Source organism: Megalobrama amblycephala, linkage group LG11, assembly GCF_018812025.1.
Source record: "Megalobrama amblycephala isolate DHTTF-2021 linkage group LG11, ASM1881202v1, whole genome shotgun sequence".
Classification (NCBI taxonomy): domain Eukaryota; kingdom Metazoa; phylum Chordata; class Actinopteri; order Cypriniformes; family Xenocyprididae; genus Megalobrama; species Megalobrama amblycephala.
This window is the reverse complement of record NC_063054.1, coordinates 870,743-889,962: the sequence shown is the minus strand read 5'-3', so window position 1 is coordinate 889,962 and position 19,220 is coordinate 870,743. Positions and strand designations below refer to the sequence as shown.

Sequence of the window (19,220 nt, the reverse complement as noted above, 5' to 3'; positions counted from 1 at the left end):
CATAATGTTAAAGCAGTGAACTGGACCTCAGAGTAGTCTGGTTTGTCTCCTTTCGTTTCACCACAGGCGTCTCTGGTCTGCTGACTGCAGGATTTAAGCAGTGTGACGTGACTTTCTAGCAGCTCCCTGATAAAAATACTTGATGCAACCAAAATCTTGAAGCATGAGATCAGTAAGTTCCTATCACAGTAATGAAACACTTCACCATATAGTAATCCAATCTGTAAAGCTGCAAATCGCATTACACATTTCATTAAATACCACATTCAGTGTGTCCATCAGGACTTCATTACCACAACATTCAGCATAACAAAACCAAACTGATCACAAACACACACATCCTCACAGAGTCATCAACCCTGGACCATCAATCATGCATATGTAAATGTTGAAACAGTCATACTAATTTTTCACAGCTGTTCTGATGAAGATCATATCATATTTGGCTCCTGTAACACACTCGTCCATCTCTCTCCTCTGATCTCTGCATTAACACACATGTGATCAATACTGGCCAGAGGCGCTTTCACAGAACACACAGTCTGAGAGTCCATCTGACCAGCGTCTCTGACGTCACACACAATACTGGCTGTAAACGAAACACCCGCAGGTCTGAACTCCACATCGGAGCGAGATCTGAAACTAACAGTGACAAATGTATTTGCAATTTGCAACTTGATATTCAGAGATTAAGAGAAGTATTATTTATGGAGACGCATTTCCTTACAAAATATTCAGAGATTCTGAAGGATTCAAGATCATTCCTGAAAGATGCCGAATGGAAGATTTAAGAGTGGTTTTTGGAAAGGCATGTCATCCAGGGATTAGAGAGCCGAGCTTATCCTAGATGAGCTGTGGTCAGACACCGTCAGATATTAACAACACCATCTGTGTGTGTGTGTGTGTGTGTGTGTGTGTGTGGAGCAGAACATGACAGGATTCAATCTCAAAGAAGAGAACACATCTGCAACTGTGTTACAATAATACTGTCACCAGCTGCTGCAATAGGATTTGCTAAAACAAAATGTATTAAATGGTGAATTTTAGTAGTTTTGACCAGGAGATCAAGGTAGAACATGCAGTATATCTACATCATTCTGTTGTCAATGATGGGCATTCAGATATTACCTTTACATTTATGCATTTGTGATTTATGTTGCATTCATGATGCACATTTGATCAGTTCATGCAGGGAATCGAACCCATGGCCTTGTGTTGCTAGCGGCATAATCTACTGTTTGAGCGAGAGGAATGTATGTCGTTGCATGTTCTGATATACAGTATATATTTACTGTGGATACACTGTAAAAATGATTTCTGGAGCTGGAAATTAGAGAGGAGTGATTAATCGTTAAAAGATGGTGTTAAAAGTGAAGTCTTTATGAGTGAGTCATTGAATCATTCATTCAAAAGATTTGTTCAAAAATGCTGATTCATCCAGTAATGAAACAAGTGAAGTCTTTATGAGTGAATCACTGAATCATTCATTCATGAGATTTGTTCAAAAATGCTGATTCAGTATTTATGAGTGAGCCATTGAATCATTTATTCAAAAGATTCATTCAAAAATGCTGATTCACCCAGTAATGAAACAATTTAAGTCTTTATGAGTGAGTCATTGAATTATTCATTCATGAGATTTGTTAAAAAATGTTGATTCACCCAGTAATGAAACAAGTGAAGTCTTTGAGTGAGTCATTGAATCATTCATTCATGAGATTTGTTAAAAAAAGCTGATTCATCCAGTAATGAAACAAGTGAAGACTTTGAGTGAGTCACTGAATCATTCATTTATGAGATTTGTTCAAAAATGCTGATTCAGAGTATATGAGTGAGTCACTGAATCATTCATTCAAAAGATTTGTTAAAAAATGCTGATTCATCCAGTAATGAAACAAGTGAAGTCTTTATTAGTGAGCCATTGAATCATTCATTCAAGAGATTTGTTAAAAAAAGCTGATTCATCCAGTAATGAAACAAGTGAAGACTTTGAGTGAGTCACTGAATCATTCATTTATGAGATTTGTTCAAAAATGCTGATTCAGAGTATATGAGTGAGTCACTGAATCATTCATTCAAAAGATTTGTTCAAAAATGCTGATTCATCCAGTAATGAAACAAGTGAAGTCTTTATTAGTGAGCCATTGAATCATTCATTCAAGAGATTTGTTAAAAAAAGCTGATTCATCCAGTAATGAAACAAGTGAAGACTTTGAGTGAGTCACTGAATCATTCATTTATGCGATTTGTTCAAAAATGCTGATTCAGAGTATATGAGTGAGTCACTGAATCATTCATTCAAAAGATTTGTTCAAAAATGCTGATTCATCCAGTAATGAAACAAGTGAAGTCTTTATGAGTGAATCACTGAATCATTCATTCATGAGATTTGTTCAAAAATGCTGATTCACCCAGTAATGAAACAATTTAAGTCTTTATGAGTGAGTCATTGAATCATTCATTCAAGAGATTTGTTCAAAAACATTGATTCACCCAGTAATGAAACAATTTAAGTCTTTATGAGTGAGTCATTGAATCATTCATTCAGGAGATTTGTTCAAAAACACTGATTCATCCAGTAAAGAAACACTTGCTTACTTGCCACTTCTTTTACAATTATTTGTGAAATTTACAAGCAATTTCTAAGCAAAAATGCTTTAAAAATAAATTCTACACCAATTCTTCCATTGTATGTGAGGAGAATGTGTTGCTTTCTATAAATATCCGCACTAGAAATGCTTCATCAGTCCGCTGTAGGAAGCGAATAATACGTTGATCAGATTCATTAGCCTCATTAGCGTGTGCCAGTCCAGATGATCGTCTCGCAGCAGGAACATCACATCTGAATAACGAGCCTCTGATGACTTTACACATCATACGGGCTGCTCGTCTGTCTAGATTAATAATTGCCTCATCTTTAATTTTCCATGACCATTACCACCGCATGACCCCAACAATTAAACTACTCTCAGACTTCTATATATAAACGCCCTCTTATGATTGGCTGACCTCTTTGCATGTGAAATGAGTAGCTAACCACGCCCACACTGAGATACTGGATAGGTGTGGATATGTAAATATGGTGGTTATATATTAATGAGCTGGTGTTTGTTTTGTCAAAATCATTATTTTTTTATGAACAAGTTGCTTCTTGTTCATTTCAGTAAATGTTCTGGATGACGTCTGAGTTCAGTGTGTCCCATCAAACTCTAGAAAAGAGCAAGAAAAGCCCAACGCTTCAGTGCAGATCTGCTGAAGTGATGGAGAAACACATGTGTGTCAGTAATCTGGACACTCAGACACACACCTCAAGGGCTATAGATAGAGCGAGCGTATTGATCAGAGCAGGAGACGCTGACTGAGAGACTATTGATCGTGACTCAGATCAGATTTATAAACTGCTCACCTCACGCTCTGGGTCTGCTTTAACACACTCACAGCCAAACGACAGGAACGGTGTGACTTTGAGTAAATAAAATGAACGGTTAGCTTTATTAGGAACTAATAAATAAAGCATGCATTAAAGACATCATGCATGTTGTGCTAGTCTTTTCTGCTATATTGTGCTGTATATCAGAGTGAAACGCTTCGCAAACAAGAACAAATGTTGGGCGGGGCTTGATTTTGTCTGTGGGGAATTGAATGGATGCTATTGGTGGATCTCATGTGAGTGACAGGTTGCTCCGCCCTCATCATCAGAGAAGAGAAGAGATGCTGCAAGAGGGAGGAGAAGATATTCTGATTCAAGATTATGAGGAGCATGAAACAATGATGTGCAGCGATAAATCATTTATGAACACTGCAATATTCATCTGAAATGAATGTAGGAGGTTAAAAGTTTGTTTAGGAGGCCAAAACCGTCATCTCAGATCCTGACACATAAATCACAGTATTTCTATGGTATACCACTAATAGTATACTGTGGTAACCACAGAAGCTAACCAACTATGGGATTTCATCCAAACAATGTCATTCAAGATGGTGCTAATACAAAACAGTCACAGATTTACTGTGATATTTGGCATCTAATCAGAGATCTGTCAGAGATAATGACTGCTTGAACAGAAACTAAGAGCTTCAGATGAACTAGAGCAAATCAACACTGCCCCCTGGTGTCAGCATGTGTAATAACACTAAACCCCTCCAGTGAGCTCACATCAGTTCTGTAAGTCTTTTCTGTTCTGACAGTCAGTATTTTATCTGGTCTACATCTGAACTGAGAAACACTTCACATTACACTGCTCACATATCAGATATTACACATCAATACTAGAAATAACATTACTGGCAGCCAGGGATGGGCAGTATTTCTGATACATGTATTTCAATTACGTATTTCAAATACAAAATAGTATTCACCATCAGTTCTCTTCTTATAAATTACTTGTTTGTCACTGAGTCAGTGTTGCTGATGCAAAGTAGGCCCTTTTTTACCAAACACCAATTAAATAAATTAGGATACAATTATATGAGTCATTTGCAATTGTTAAACATTAAAATGTTTACTATAAAACTAACCTTCATTTGGGAGATCACAGGGATATTTGAATATTTGATCTGTTAAAGCCACAACATCAAGTCAAGTCATCTTCATTTATATAGCGCTTTTCACAATACACATTGTCTCAAAACAGCTTCACAGTGACAATAGGAAAATTATTATCGAGCTAAAGTTGGTTTTAGATTGAATCAAATGTGTACATTTTGTGTGTACATTTTCACCACTATAAGTCGCTTATTCAGTCGCTTATCCCTGATTTTGCGGAATCATGGGATGTGTTGTCTTCAGCTGGTGGAAAAGAATCAGGATGGGACTTGGTCAGAAATCATGTTCATGGATCAGATTAACGTTACTGTAGTATGAAGCAGGGACCGATCAAATAGGCCAACTGATGGAAGGTTTGCGAGGAATTTTTAAAATACAAAAATACTGTAGTTTATTTTGATACATGGTGTGGCTGCTGTATTTTGTAGTTTATTTTGATACACTTAAAATTAGAGTATTTTGTATATTATTCTAAAATACATTTTGATGTATTTTTGCCCAACCCTGCTGGCAGTCAGTAGATTACAAATAGATAGATAGATAGTTTCCATGTTTACTAATTATGTTTGTTCCTATGGTTATGTTTGATTTGCACTCGTCTCTCATTATGTTCGTCTTGTATATTGCTGCGTTCATGCCGTGTTGTAATTAGCATAGTCTCGAGATGACTACACGTGATGTTGTTTTTGATGTTGAAATTATGCTTTTCTGTGGAAACACTATCAGCGCCTAGATGAATCTGCAGCGGTCAGGAGGTACAAGTGGGAGCTCTCAGAAAATTCCCATCTTACAAGCTGTAATTACGAGCTCTACGAGGACCTGGACACTTTTTGCATGTGGAAATCTCATAATTACGGTAATCACAACATGGTGTAAATGCACCCTGTTCAGTTTGGTTCTCGTTTATTGTTATTATGTGGTTAGAGTTGTTCCCTGCCTGACTTCCTGTTTCTACCCAGTATTTTGGATTATAATAAAGACTGTCTACACAGTGCACTACAGCCCACAGCATGCTGAAGTGAACTAAGACTAATAAATGCTGTAGAATTTTTGTTTATGGTTAGTTTGAGTTAACTAATAAAGCTTATTGTAAAGATGAATAATAAATAAAGATGAAGATATTCCTTCAGAGTTCATGAACTGTGTCCTCAGACGAGTTAAAAGCCCATTTTCACCGTGTTCCTGTTGTTGTTCTGCAGTTTAATCACAGCAGAGACATCTGCCGAATACTGATCTCTTCACGAGTCACTTCCTGTTTGCATCGTACACTGCTTACCTGTGCTTTGATCAGGTTTGCCTGCCTCATGATTTAGATTCGTTATCCGCTCACGGATTATACAACTACTCCGAGTACGAATTTATTACAAATACACGTGAAATATGAGGTGAACCTGTGTAAGAATAAGAAGAAGAATGAATCAAGCATTTCAGAGGAAGTACCACAGTATTCACTGAAGTACCTTCAAGTCTCATGTAAACACAAATGTATATATGGGAATATCACACCTACTTAATTCCCAGATAAAAGCTTCCCTAGAGGACATATGGAAAACTGCTATTCAGGGCATATTCCCTCTAGACAAATCAGGAAAAAAACATCAAGAAAATCTATCTAGTACTGGAAGCAGAAGATGAAGGGATGGAAAAGCTCTCACAAACTGTCACTAATGTGGTGAAAAGCCGTGTAATGAGTCATTAATCTGAACACTGTCCCTTTTTAACGGTTCGTTCATTCATCTAGGCTCAAAGCTGTGCGTTTAATGATCTAATAAAATATCTCAAATCAATATTTAGTGCAGCGTGATAAGCAGGATAATGTGCATTCAGCCGGTTGTTATCCTAAAATAAAGTCCTTCAGGAAGCGCTTCACATCAGGTCTGATCATCCCGTCAGGAGTTTATTGTACGCTAACAACCGTCTGGATGTACATTATCCCTGAAATGTGTATTGTCAGAAAGAAGTCAAGTTATGGAAGAAGCAAAATAGCCCAAAGTCTCAAGATTGACCAGTGCCTGAAAACACTGTGGATTTAACCTGTAGTGTCCCACCTTAAAAATACAGTTACTCAGATGTGCTTCACCAGGACGGGCTTTCAATATTTTTCTTATTTCAAGTACAAATTCTCGAGATAAATCAAGATACATTTTCTATACAAGAAAATTACATTTTGACAAATGACATTTTTTTCTTACTCCATTGGCAGATAATTTTACTTGTTTTAAGCAAAATGCACTTAAAGCTGCAGTCTGTAAGATTTGCCTCTTTGTCGCCATCTCTGTTTGAAACCTGCAATTGCAGTTATTTGCAGAATTATCATCTTTTCGTGGGTTGTGCGTCGGCACGGCTCCTCAGCGCAGATGATGTTTGCTGTCAGTCACTGAACCGGTGTGGAAACTGAACTTCAGAATCACAGATTCTACTAGTGTTGTCACGATACCAAAATTTTGACTTCGATACGATACCCAACTTAAATATCACGATACCGATATTTAAGCGATACTATGGCAAAAACCTAAAACAGCAGGAAAAGTAAATAAATAACATATGACAGAACTTCTTTCTTCACCAGTGTGCAGCTGATCATTCTGGATTTGAGCTTCATTGCCGTGAAGTTAGAGTTAGATTTAATATAATTTTTAATGTTTATTATTTTCACGCTCAATAAAATTGTAAATTATTTGCTGTTATGCTTTTTTATACATTTAAGTGTTTTTGACAGTAAGATTATTGTAAAAAATATATTACTGTAAATAAAGCAATGTTATTAAAGCATAAATTGGTTTAAAATAACCGTATATACCCTTCACACAGGGGCGTAGTTTGTGGGGGGGATGGGGGGGATGTAACCCCCCCAATATTCAAATCCATCAGTTACAACACCCCCAATACAATACAACCATACCAACGTTCAACCCCCCCAAAGTTGAAACCAAATCTACGCCCTTGCCTTCACATATTTATATATTTTTAAATTAATTTTATTTTTGCAACCAGATATCACTTATTAAACTTAGACTCAATAATACACCTCAGGTCTGCTTGCACGAGTAAAATAAATAAATAACACTCATTTAATGTTTGAGAGCATAAACATAATGCTGGTATCACATTCACTAACCTGTCGCTCTTTAAATTCTTTGTACAAATCGGGATGTTTGACGGCAAGATGCTTTTGACTCCCTTCGCTTGTGTTATTTTGTAACATCTTTTGCAGACGGGCTTTGTGGTGTCCGTGGGCTTGCCCTGACAGTCGGCAATGTAAGCAAAATAATGCCATATTTCGCTTCGTGCATCTGCTTTCTCAACAATTTGTGGACGGTCTGCACCTGTATTTGCAACCACACCTCTCGTTTCGTCACCATAAAAGCCGTTGCGCAATTGAGAGGAATAAACACGTACTCAATGTGCCTTAGAAGCAGCACATTAGGAAATACAGCTGGCACTCAAAAGTACCGGTACTAATAAAATGAAGAACCGGACCGTTTTTAAAAGCAGGGTATCGCGATACCTTTCTAGTTCCGGTATATCGTGCAACACTAGATTCTACGTCTTGAAAGTGTGACCAAAATAAGAATTTTCACTGGAAAATATCATCTGAACAAGTAAGTAACATGCCAGTTTTGTTCTGACCAACTGAGAAAAAAAGCATTACAATAAATCGCGCTGCCAATGGCGATTAAATCTAATGATTGCTTAGCTTGGATCACGTCAAATTGTGCAAATTATTATTGTTATAGTTGGTCCTCAAATTGTGTATTATTTAGTGTGTATTAGTGTTACCTGTAGATTTCAATTTCTGTAGCCACTCCACAGTCCGACGTCTTTTGCTTTTGACTACGGGTGAATCTCCAGTTGTCACTGATGATCGTCATTTTGATCATTCTGGATTACAATCCACCATCAAAATGATAAATTTACTTATTGCAGCTGCTGTGAGAACAGGCTATAAATGATCCGTCACCTGCACCTCATCTTCACATGATATAGCTACTAGCTGGGACTCCTTCTTCATGTAAACAAACGTGACATAATGACGCAAAGACGAGCGGCTGCATGCTTGAATTTCCTGCAGAAACTCACCAGTACTGATTTAATTATAAAACATTATTACAATCTTACCGTTGTGAATCAGGCTAAGGTACGGCTGAACACTGGCTGGTTATGTACTTGCTCAAATTGATTTTGGATCATGTTTAACCAAAAAAAAGTTACGGACTGCAGCTTTAATGGAGATTTTTTTCCCCCCAGGAAACAAGACTTGTCATTTTTCTTGTACAGAAAATGCATCTTGATTTAAGAATTTTTAGATATTTTGACTGGAAACAAGACAAAAATACCAAGTAAGAAAAGCATTTTTAGCAGTGTAAAACTGAGCTGCCTCTAGAAAGGTGAAAAATGCTGAAATCAATTCTACAAAACAGAGAAAAAAATAGGTAGGAAATCTTAACACCCATAATCCACTGGGCATGTTGCCGTCCAACGCCAAGCCCACCAGTCTGCTATGAGTCCAATACATCCTTGCTTTAGTAGGAAATACTTCTTAGCAAACTTTTAGTCATAATGATGCAAGAATTCAAAGACTGAACATTTAGAGGGAGTGAACTAGCTTCAGTTTCAGTGAAGATAAAGCGTGATGCAGACAGCGGCTAAAGACTGCAAAGAATTGTAAATATGGAGAGAATGCAGAGATGGAAAGTCTGAAAAACCTCAGTGTGTGCAGTCAACATTTCAAACTGGATCAGCCCGAACAGTGTTTTAGGCCAAACAGAGGGAAAGACTGAAAGAAACGGCCGTTCCTGAAGCAAAACTCTGTCAATAATGATCCATTTTACCATAATGCTGTTTTTCAGCAAAGCCCTGAAGCTGTCAAATGACAAATAAACGTGAATTACTCGTTCCAGGTAACACAGAGGAAGAGTAAACACTCTTCATGTACATTTACTACCAACACTGTAACAAGACAAAACAGCACTGTGGTATATAATACGGCATTATTATCCAAAACCATCACACAGACTGAAATAAAAGACCTGGAGTTTGGAAATGACCTGCAAACCTGAGCCCAAATCACAAGCCAGAAGATGTGCTCTACAGCAGTGCTTCTTCACTGGACCGACACGAGAACTGATGCTGAACTGAGTGTATATCAGTGTTTCTCCTGTTCACTCTGCTGTCCAAACCTCCGTTACACCCCTGACCCTGTCCAGTCCAGAAGCACTGCTTCATACCAGAGGAACCAGATGTACAAAGATGAACGTGGTTTACTCACTGAACGTGACGCTCTTCTCGCAGTGGTAGTATCCATCTTCGGGTCTTTTTCTTGAGCATGGAGCACAGGTCCACTCTACACACGCATTCGTCTCCAAACACACGGCTCTCGAAGTCGGAGAACAGCGCCGGATCCAGCTTCTTAACGCCCTGCGAAGACACACGCACACGCGTCACACAGTAAGTCTGGAGCAAACAGAAGGACTGGTGAGGGAAGAGACTGTACAGCGGGGCTGGAAGCGTCTGTCGTGGCCGATAACCCCAGCAGGAAGCCTGTCCTGTGGGAAGATTACAGACGCGCCTCCTATCCGTGTCCTGCACATGAAGAAGAAGCACTGTCTGTCCGTCACGTACACACTGAAGGAACGGATCAGCCAATGTCAGAGTTTGAGATCCAGTCCCTTTCATCATAAGGATAAGAGCAGCGTGAACTCTGGGACATGAGGGTGAGCCGTCTGTTTCAAGTTAGTGGGAGGTTAAAGCTGTGTAATGTGTGTTTGATTTGATTGTGCTGGAGCAGAACAGAAGATCTGGCGTCAGTCTCACCCCTCACTGTCTGAGCAGATGGCTTCATCCTCACAACACCATCAAACCGAATCAGTATTGATTTCTTAATGTTTCTGAAAGAGTCTCTTCTGCTCAATAAAGCTGTATTTTTTATCCAAAATACAGTAAAAACAGTGATATTGTGAAATATTATTACTATTCATGCTATTTTAGTTTTGTTTTCGAGTCTCATACAACAGGTTTACGTGCCTCCAGGGTCCATCCAATTTTCCAGCTTCCTGTGTTTTCACTGTTATATGGTAGGGGGCGCTATTACGGATCTTCTGAAAGTGTACAGAATCTCCGGATTAAAACACAGAGCAGAAACAAGCGTTAAAAGCAAAGCATTTGTCTTCGACAAAACGCAATTTTATCAGCTTTTTGTTATTTTTAAAAAAAAATAAAACCCACATTCAAGTGCTGATAAAAAAGAACGCATGTTAAAGGGTTAGTTCACCCAAAAATGAAAATAATGTCATTAATTACTCCCCCCTCATGCCGTTCCACACGCGTAAGACCTTCGTTCATCTTCAGAACACAAATTAAGATATTTTTGATAAAATCCGATGGTTCAGTGAGGCCTCTATTAACAGCAAGATCATTTACACTTTCAGATAGCCAGAAAGCTACTAAAGACATATTTAAAACAGTCATGTGACTACAGTGGTTCATCCTTAATGTTGTAAAGTGATGAGAATACTTTTTGTGCGCCAAAATAACAAAATAATGACTTTATTCAACAATATCTAGTGATGAGTGATTTCAAAACACTGCTTCATGAAGCTTTACGAATCTTTTGTTTTGAATCAGTGGTTCAGAGCTCACATTAAACTGCCAAAGTCACATGAACTATTGAAATTCCTAAACACATATGACATAACGAAGCCTCGTTTACTGAAATCATGTGACTTTGGCAGTTTGATTCATGCTCCTGAATCACTGATTCAAAATAAAAGATTCGTAAAGCTTCATGAAGCAGTGTTTTGAAATCGCCCATCACTAGATATTGTTGAATAAAGTCGTTATTTTGTTATTTTGGCGCAAAAAAAAAGCATTCTCATCGCTTTATAATATTAATATTGAACCACTGTACTCACATGAACTGATTTAAATATGTTTTTAGTGCATTAATGGATCTTGAGAGAGGAAATGTCATTGCTGGCTATGCAGGCCTCACTGAGCCATCGGATTTCATCAAAAATATCTTAATTTATGTTTTGAAGATGAACGAAGGTCTTATGGGTGTGAAACTTCATTTTTGGGTGAACTAACCCTTTAAGTTTTTTTGTTTGTTTGTTTAAAAGCAGAGGCTCTGTTCTTTCTTTTGATATATTGCACGTTCATATATTCATACAACAAAATATTCTGGGGGCCATGAAATGTTTATCTCAACAAAGACAGTCTCAAAAACACGGTTTAAAATCGCTGGTGTTTCTGACGTCACAAACTATCTTGTAACCAATCATGTCAAAGTGTGATCGTCAACGAGAGCTGGTGCGAGTCAGTGGGGGTGGGGCTAATTTGCATATTCATAGAACTGCGTATACTAAATGAGGCAAGAGTGTAGAGTTACATTCAAGCTATTTTTAAGGCATGAAAAAAAAAAACATTTAAATATGTCATTCTGGTGATCAAAGATGAGTTTTAAGGGATAAAATGATTTAACTTTTGAACGATTCTGTATCATTAACAGCTTTAGAAATGGGCACATCAGGCGCATTTTCACTAATCAAAGCTGAATTATACACACCTGTGACTGCACAGATAGACTATATGATTGGGTGGAAGAATAGTTTATCATGATTGCCAAAAATAAATGTCAAATATCACTGTTGTCATTGACAAAGCAGTATTACAGTGAATTTATTCTGCATTATGTCTACAGGAACAGTCCTGAACCGCGGTGAGAATCAGCTGTAATCACAGCACTGATCGTAACGCTTCAGCTCATCTCGTTCAGAGGAAACCTGCAGAATCTCAACGCTGTTTATGTGAAAAGAGCAGAGAGTAAGATGGCAAACTAAAACACACAGACTCTGCAGTATTTGCTTATGATCAGATAAATAAAACTCCTCCTTCAGCACACACACACACACACACACACACACACACACACACACACGTCTTACCTGCTTGCGTAGTTTGGGAGCTCGTGAGAGTTTGAGGAACGTCAGATGAGGTTTGAAGGCTTTGTCATCTCCAGAAACGATGCCGCTCTCCTCAAACGCCTTCCTCACACTCTCTGGGTGGAGAGAAACACACACACACAGCCTCAGAGACACAGATGCATCCTGGGATAGTCTATTTACAGCCTTCCCGCGGACGGGCCTGAGACCGTCCTCGATGTAAGACAAGAACATAATCAATACAGAGAGAGAGGGATGACATTAGCAGACTGAGCTCTCAGGATCTTGAAGGTGTTTTCACTTCCAGCAGGGATCCAAAACACTGTGCTCACATAATCACCGGTGGAGATGAGAGATTTTTACATCATATCAATCTCCAACACTGGAAACAATAAAGCCATTAAACGATTTTTTTACTCAGCCAATGGCAGATTTTATAAGTGAGGTTTGAACTGCACTGAGGAGAGGATGAGGAGAGAGGAAGAGCGATGTACCTGCCATGAGCGTGAGTGTGTTCAGATGCTCTCCTTCTGTGATCTGAACAAACACCACTTCCTGTTTAAAGTGTCCGACTCCACAGAAGGGCAGGATCAGCCGGCGTCCCGCCAGCAGCGCGTTCAGAGGAGCCTCCAGCGCTGAGAGAGTAGACGCAGCGCTGCACACACACACACACACACACACACACACACAGATCCTGTTAGTCGTGTCATAATTACTGCTGTGGTTTGAGATTTATTGCATGTTGTCACTGTGACAGAGTCATTATATACAAACATTAGACTACAGAATGACATCACTGACCAATCACAATCAAGCATTCAGATACATTGGTTCAGGAAATATTTTTTCCATTCATTTCTCCCATAGGGATTTCAAAAATGTCTTTGTTAAAGCATCATAAGCCATGAAACAAACCAACCAGCTACGAGGAGAAACATGACATTACAAACTTTGATTTGAAAGTTTTTGAAAATCAGATAAAATACAAAAGATACAAGAGTGTGAACTTCAGTGAGGGAATGAACTACAATCCCATGAAACATTGAGAATGATATGATGGAGAAATGTAAAACTATTCATTTAAAGATCTTGATTTCATCTGTATATATAAACAATATATTTTAAGTTTATTGCAAAATATGCACAAATATTTTTAAGTATTTTGAGAACGGCTTGATTTTTCATTCGCAGTGCTTCATGGGACTCTTCATCCACTCTCTGATTGGAGGAATTTTCTGCACAGCATTATGGGTAATGTAGTTTTTCACCACGAATTCCGCTGTTAAACATGATTAAGTTGAAACGGGCTAACAGAAGCAAATGCCATCGATTAACAACCTCGTAGCTCACAGTACGACTGACTTTACAGGTTTATAAGTTATTGTTAAAAAATCAGATGGAGATTTTACTTCAGGAACCGACTGTTGCATTCTATGATAATCTTACTTGCCTGAAGAAGAATTGTTTATTGCAATTATTTTATGATTGATCATTAGTGTCTTTTATCATACAACTGTCGCTGCTGTTTTAAAGAGCAATAAACCGTGTGTTACATAAGAAATAACTGACAACAGATCGGTGAATTATTAAAAACTGTCCGATAATAGATCATTGAATTGTTTAATTGAGATCAAATTATTTTTCAATAATAATTTAGCAGCCTGGAATTATTTATTCCTCTTATAGCATGGTCTCAAGTCATTTTTTTACAAAGTATGACAATGATTATAAAAGTATGATACTTTTATTATTATTATTATTATTATTATAAAAAAAAGCACTGATTATGTACTTTATTTAATGTTAAAAGAATTTCATGTGAGTTTGAATAACATTTTGGATGACTTTTATAGCTGTACTGAATGTAGCAATAGATAATTCACCTCAGATCTTGAAAATAATTGAAAGGAAACAAGAACAAGAGCTGTGAACAAACAAGTCTGTAACTCAGTATGTATTTTTAATATTGTTTAAATAATGTAATATTTATGAGTTTATGAACGAGTGCAGTGTGCTTGCAGAGAGACTCCGCCCACACTCTCTTCCGATTGGCTGTGATTTCTGATTGATTTGGTTGCGAGTGCAGTGAGCTTGCAGAGAGACTCCGCCCACACGCTCTTCCGATTGGCTGTGATTTCTGATTGATTTGGTTGCGAGTGCAGTGAGCTTGCAGAGAGACTCCGCCCACACTCTCTTCCGATTGGCTGTGATTTTTGATTGATTTAATTGCGAGTGCAGTGAGCTTGCAGAGAGACTCCGCCCACACGCTCTTCCGATTGGCTGTGATTTTTGATTGATTTAATTGCGAGTGCAGTGAGCTTGCAGAGAGACTCCGCCCACACGCTCTTCCGATTGGCTGTGATTTTTGATTGATTTAATTGCGAGTGCAGTGTGCTTGCAGAGAGACTCCGCCCACACTCTCTTCCGATTGGCTGTGATTTTTGATTGATTTAATTGCGAGTGCAGTGAGCTTGCAGAGAGACTCCGCCCACACGCTCTTCCGATTGGCTGTGATTTTGATTGATTTAATTGCGAGTGCAGTGTGCTTGCAGAGAGACTCCGCCCACACTCTCTTCCGATTGGCTGTGATTTTGATTGATTTAATTGCGAGTGCAGTGAGCTTGCAGAGAGACTCCGCCCACACTCTCTTCCGATTGGCTGTGATTTTTGATTGATTTAATTGCGAGTGCAGTGAGGTTGCAGAGAGACTCCGCCCACACTCTCTTCCGATTGGCTGTGATTTCTGATTGATTTGGTTGCGAGTGCAGTGAGCTTGCAGAGAGACTCCGCCCACACTCTCTACCGATTGGCTGTGATTTTTGATTGATTTAATTGCGAGTGCAGTGTGCTTGCAGAGAGACTCCGCCCACACTCTCTTCCGATTGGCTGTGATTTTTGATTGATTTAATTGCGAGTGCAGTGTGCTTGCAGAGAGACTCCGCCCACACTCTCTTCCGATTGGCTGTGATTTTTGATTGATTTAATTGCGAGTGCAATGTGCTTGCAGAGAGACTCCGCCCACACTCTCTTCCGATTGGCTGTGATTTTTGATTGATTTAATTACGAGTGCAGTGTGCTTGCAGAGAGACTCCGCCCACACTCTCTTCCGATTGGCTGTGATTTTTGATTGATTTAATTGCGAGTGCAGTGTGCTTGCAGAGAGACTCCGCCCACACTCTCTTCCGATTGGCTGTGATTTTTGATTGATTTAATTACGAGTGCAGTGTGCTTGCAGAGAGACTCCGCCCACACTCTCTCCGATTGGCTGTGATTTTTGATTGATTTAATTACGAGTGCAGTGAGCTTGCAGAGAGACTCCGCCCACACTCTCTTCCGATTGGCTGTGATTTTTGATTGATTTAATTACGAGTGCAGTGTGCTTGCAGAGAGACTCCGCCCACACTCTCTTCCGATTGGCTGTGATTTCTGATTGATTTAATTACGAGTGCAGTGTGCTTGCAGAGAGACTCCGCCCACACTCTCTTCCGATTGGCTGTGATTTCTGATTGATTTAATTACGAGTGCAGTGTGCTTGCAGAGAGACTCCGCCCACACTCTCTTCCGATTGGCTGTGATTTCTGATTGATTTAATTGCGAGTGCAGTGTGCTTGCAGAGAGACTCCGCCCACACTCTCTTCCGATTGGCTGTGATTTCTGATTGATTTAATTGCGAGTGCAGTGTGCTTGCAGAGAGACTCCGCCCACACTCTCTTCCGATTGGCTGTGATTTTGATTGATTTAATTGCGAGTGCAGTGAGCTTGCAGAGAGACTCCGCCCACACTCTCTTCCGATTGGCTGTGATTTTCTGATTGATTTAATTGCGAGTGCAGTGAGCTTGCAGAGAGACTCCGCCCACACTCTCTTCCGATTGGCTGTGATTTTTGATTGATTTAATTGCGAGTGCAGTGAGCTTGCAGAGAGACTCCGCCCACACTCTCTTCCGATTGGCTGTGATTTTTGATTGATTTAATTGCGAGTGCAGTGAGCTTGCAGAGAGACTCCGCCCACACTCTCTTCCGATTGGCTGTGATTTCTGATTGATTTAATTGCGAGTGCAGTGAGCTTGCAGAGAGACTCCGCCCACACTCTCTTCCGATTGGCTGTGATTTCTGATTGATTTAATTGCGAGTGCAGTGAGCTTGCAGAGAGACTCCGCCCACACTCTCTTCCGATTGGCTGTGATTTCTGATTGATTTAATTGCGAGTGCAGTGTGCTTGCAGAGAGACTCCGCCCACACTCTCTTCCGATTGGCTGTGATTTTTGATTGATTTAATTGCGAGTGCAGTGAGCTTGCAGAGAGACTCCGCCAACACTCTCTTCCGATTGGCTGTGATTTCTGATTGATTTAATTGCGAGTGCAGTGAGCTTGCAGAGAGACTCCGCCCACACTCTCTTCCGATTGGCTGTGATTTCTGATTGATTTAATTGCGATGCAGTAGCTTGCAGAGAGACTCCGCCCACACTCTCTTCGATTGGCTGTGATTTCTGATTGATTTATGCGAGCATGGCTTGCAGAGAGACTCAACTCTCTTCCGATTCTGTGATTGATTGATTTAATTGCGAGTGCAGTGAGCTTGCAGAGAGATCCGCCCACACTCTCTTCCGATTGGCTGTGATTTCTGATTGATTTATTGCGAGTGCAGTGAGCTTGCAGAGAGATGCCCACACTCTCTTCCGATTGGCTGTGATTTTTGATTGATTTAATTGCGAGTGCAGTAGCTTGCAGAGAGACTCCGCCCACATTATTATTATTATTATTATAAAAAAAAGCACTGATTATGTACTTTATTTAATGTTAAAAGAATTTAATGTGAGTTTGAATAACATTTTGGATGACTTTTATAGCTGTACTGAATGTAACAATAGATAATTCACCTCAGATCTTGAAAATAATTGAAAGGAAACAAGAACAAGAGCTGTGAACAAACAAGTCTGTAACTCAGTATGTATTTTTAATATTGTTTAAATAATGTAATATTTATGAGTTTATGAACGAGTGCAGTGTGCTTGCAGAGAGACTCCGCCCACACTCTCTTCCGATTGGCTGTGATTTCTGATTGATTTGGTTGCGAGTGCAGTGAGCTTGCAGAGAGACTCCGCCCACACTCTCTTCCGATTGGCTGTGATTTCTGATTGATTTGGTTGCGAGTGCAGTGAGCTTGCAGAGAGACTCCGCCCACACGCTCTTCCGATTGGCTGTGATTTTTGATTGATTTAATTGCGAGTGCAATGTGCTTGCAGAGAGACTCCGCCCACACTCTCTTCCGATTGGCTGTGATTTTTGATTGATTTAATTACGAGTGCAGTGTGCTTGCAGAGAGACTCCGCCCACACTCTCTTCCGATTGGCTGTGATTTTTGATTGATTTAATTGCGAGTGCAGTGAGCTTGCAGAGAGACTCCGCCCACACTCTCTTCCGATTGGCTGTGATTTCTGATTGATTTAATTGCGAGTGCAGTGAGCTTGCAGAGAGACTCCGCCCACACTCTCTTCCGATTGGCTGTGATTTCTGATTGATTTAATTGCGAGTGCAGTGAGCTTGCAGAGAGACTCCGCCCACACTCTCTTCCGATTGGCTGTGATTTTTGATTGATTTAATTGCGAGTGCAGTGAGCTTGCAGAGAGACTCCGCCCACACTCTCTTCCGATTGGCTGTGATTTCTGATTGATTTAATTGCGAGTGCAGTGAGCTTGCAGAGAGACTCCGCCCACACTCTCTTCCGATTGGCTGTGATTTCTGATTGATTTAATTGCGAGTGCAGTGAGCTTGCAGAGAGACTCCGCCCACACTCTCTTCCGATTGGCTGTGATTTCTGATTGATTTAATTGCGAGTGCAGTGAGCTTGCAGAGAGACTCCGCCCACACTCTCTTCCGATTGGCTGTGATTTCTGATTGATTTAATTGCGAGTGCAGTGAGCTTGCAGAGAGACTCCGCCCACACTCTCTTCCGATTGGCTGTGATTTTTGATTGATTTAATTGCGAGTGCAGTGAGCTTGCAGTGAGTGTGTGTGAGTGTGTTCTTACAGATCGACCTGCTCTTGTGTCTTCAGGTGAGCCACCAGTAGAGTGATGTGTAGGGTGTCCACAGGTATCAGCGCTCGTGACAGACGAGAGTCCTTCTCCAGCACCAGCTTCTGCACGTCCTGCACCGCCTGTTTGATCTGACACACACACACACACACACACACACACATAGAAATAAAACAAACAGACTCGTCAGGTTTAGATAAGCAGCTCCCGTCACTGGCTCGTACCTCAGGATTGGTGATCGGCACTGAGACAAAGTAGTTTGGCCGAGCAGCCTCCTTCTTCTTCTTCTTTTTATCGCCATCTTCCTCACTCTCCACTCGACTGCTGTCTCCTCTCTTACGCTTCTTCTTCTCGCTGGATTCTGAGCTGGCGACTGAAAACACACAGACAAGCATTCAGCCGTCACAGCAATGATCAGAATCTAAGATTCATTACATTTAAACCTGCAAATAAACACACAGTTTTGTGTTTTTCTTTATATTAAGTGTCTTTAACTACTATGAACTAACATTTCAGTTAATTAACTACATGTTTTATCACTGTACTTATATTTAAAAGCTACCAGCATGTCTTTAATTAATCTCTGAAATCATCAGAACATGATCATCAGGTTCTGTTCATTCTCAAACTCACATTCATGTCTCTGTTCAGACGGACATTATCATTTGTCGTGAAAACATTTGCATGAAATCAGAAACAG

The 19,220-nt window shown here is 39.8% G+C and overlaps 1 protein-coding gene across 1 annotated transcript in view; it reads right to left on the bottom strand.

Annotated features, from left to right (window-relative positions):
* Positions 1 to 19,220, bottom strand: part of LOC125278851 (A-kinase anchor protein 7-like) — a 39,827-nt gene that overhangs the window by 17,314 nt on the left and 3,293 nt on the right. The window contains 6 exon segments of the mRNA XM_048208221.1: positions 9,816 to 9,855; positions 9,857 to 9,964; positions 12,490 to 12,602; positions 12,981 to 13,141; positions 18,515 to 18,651; positions 18,745 to 18,893. Of these exon segments, the coding sequence (XP_048064178.1) occupies positions 9,816 to 9,855; positions 9,857 to 9,964; positions 12,490 to 12,602; positions 12,981 to 13,141; positions 18,515 to 18,651; positions 18,745 to 18,893 (708 nt within the window).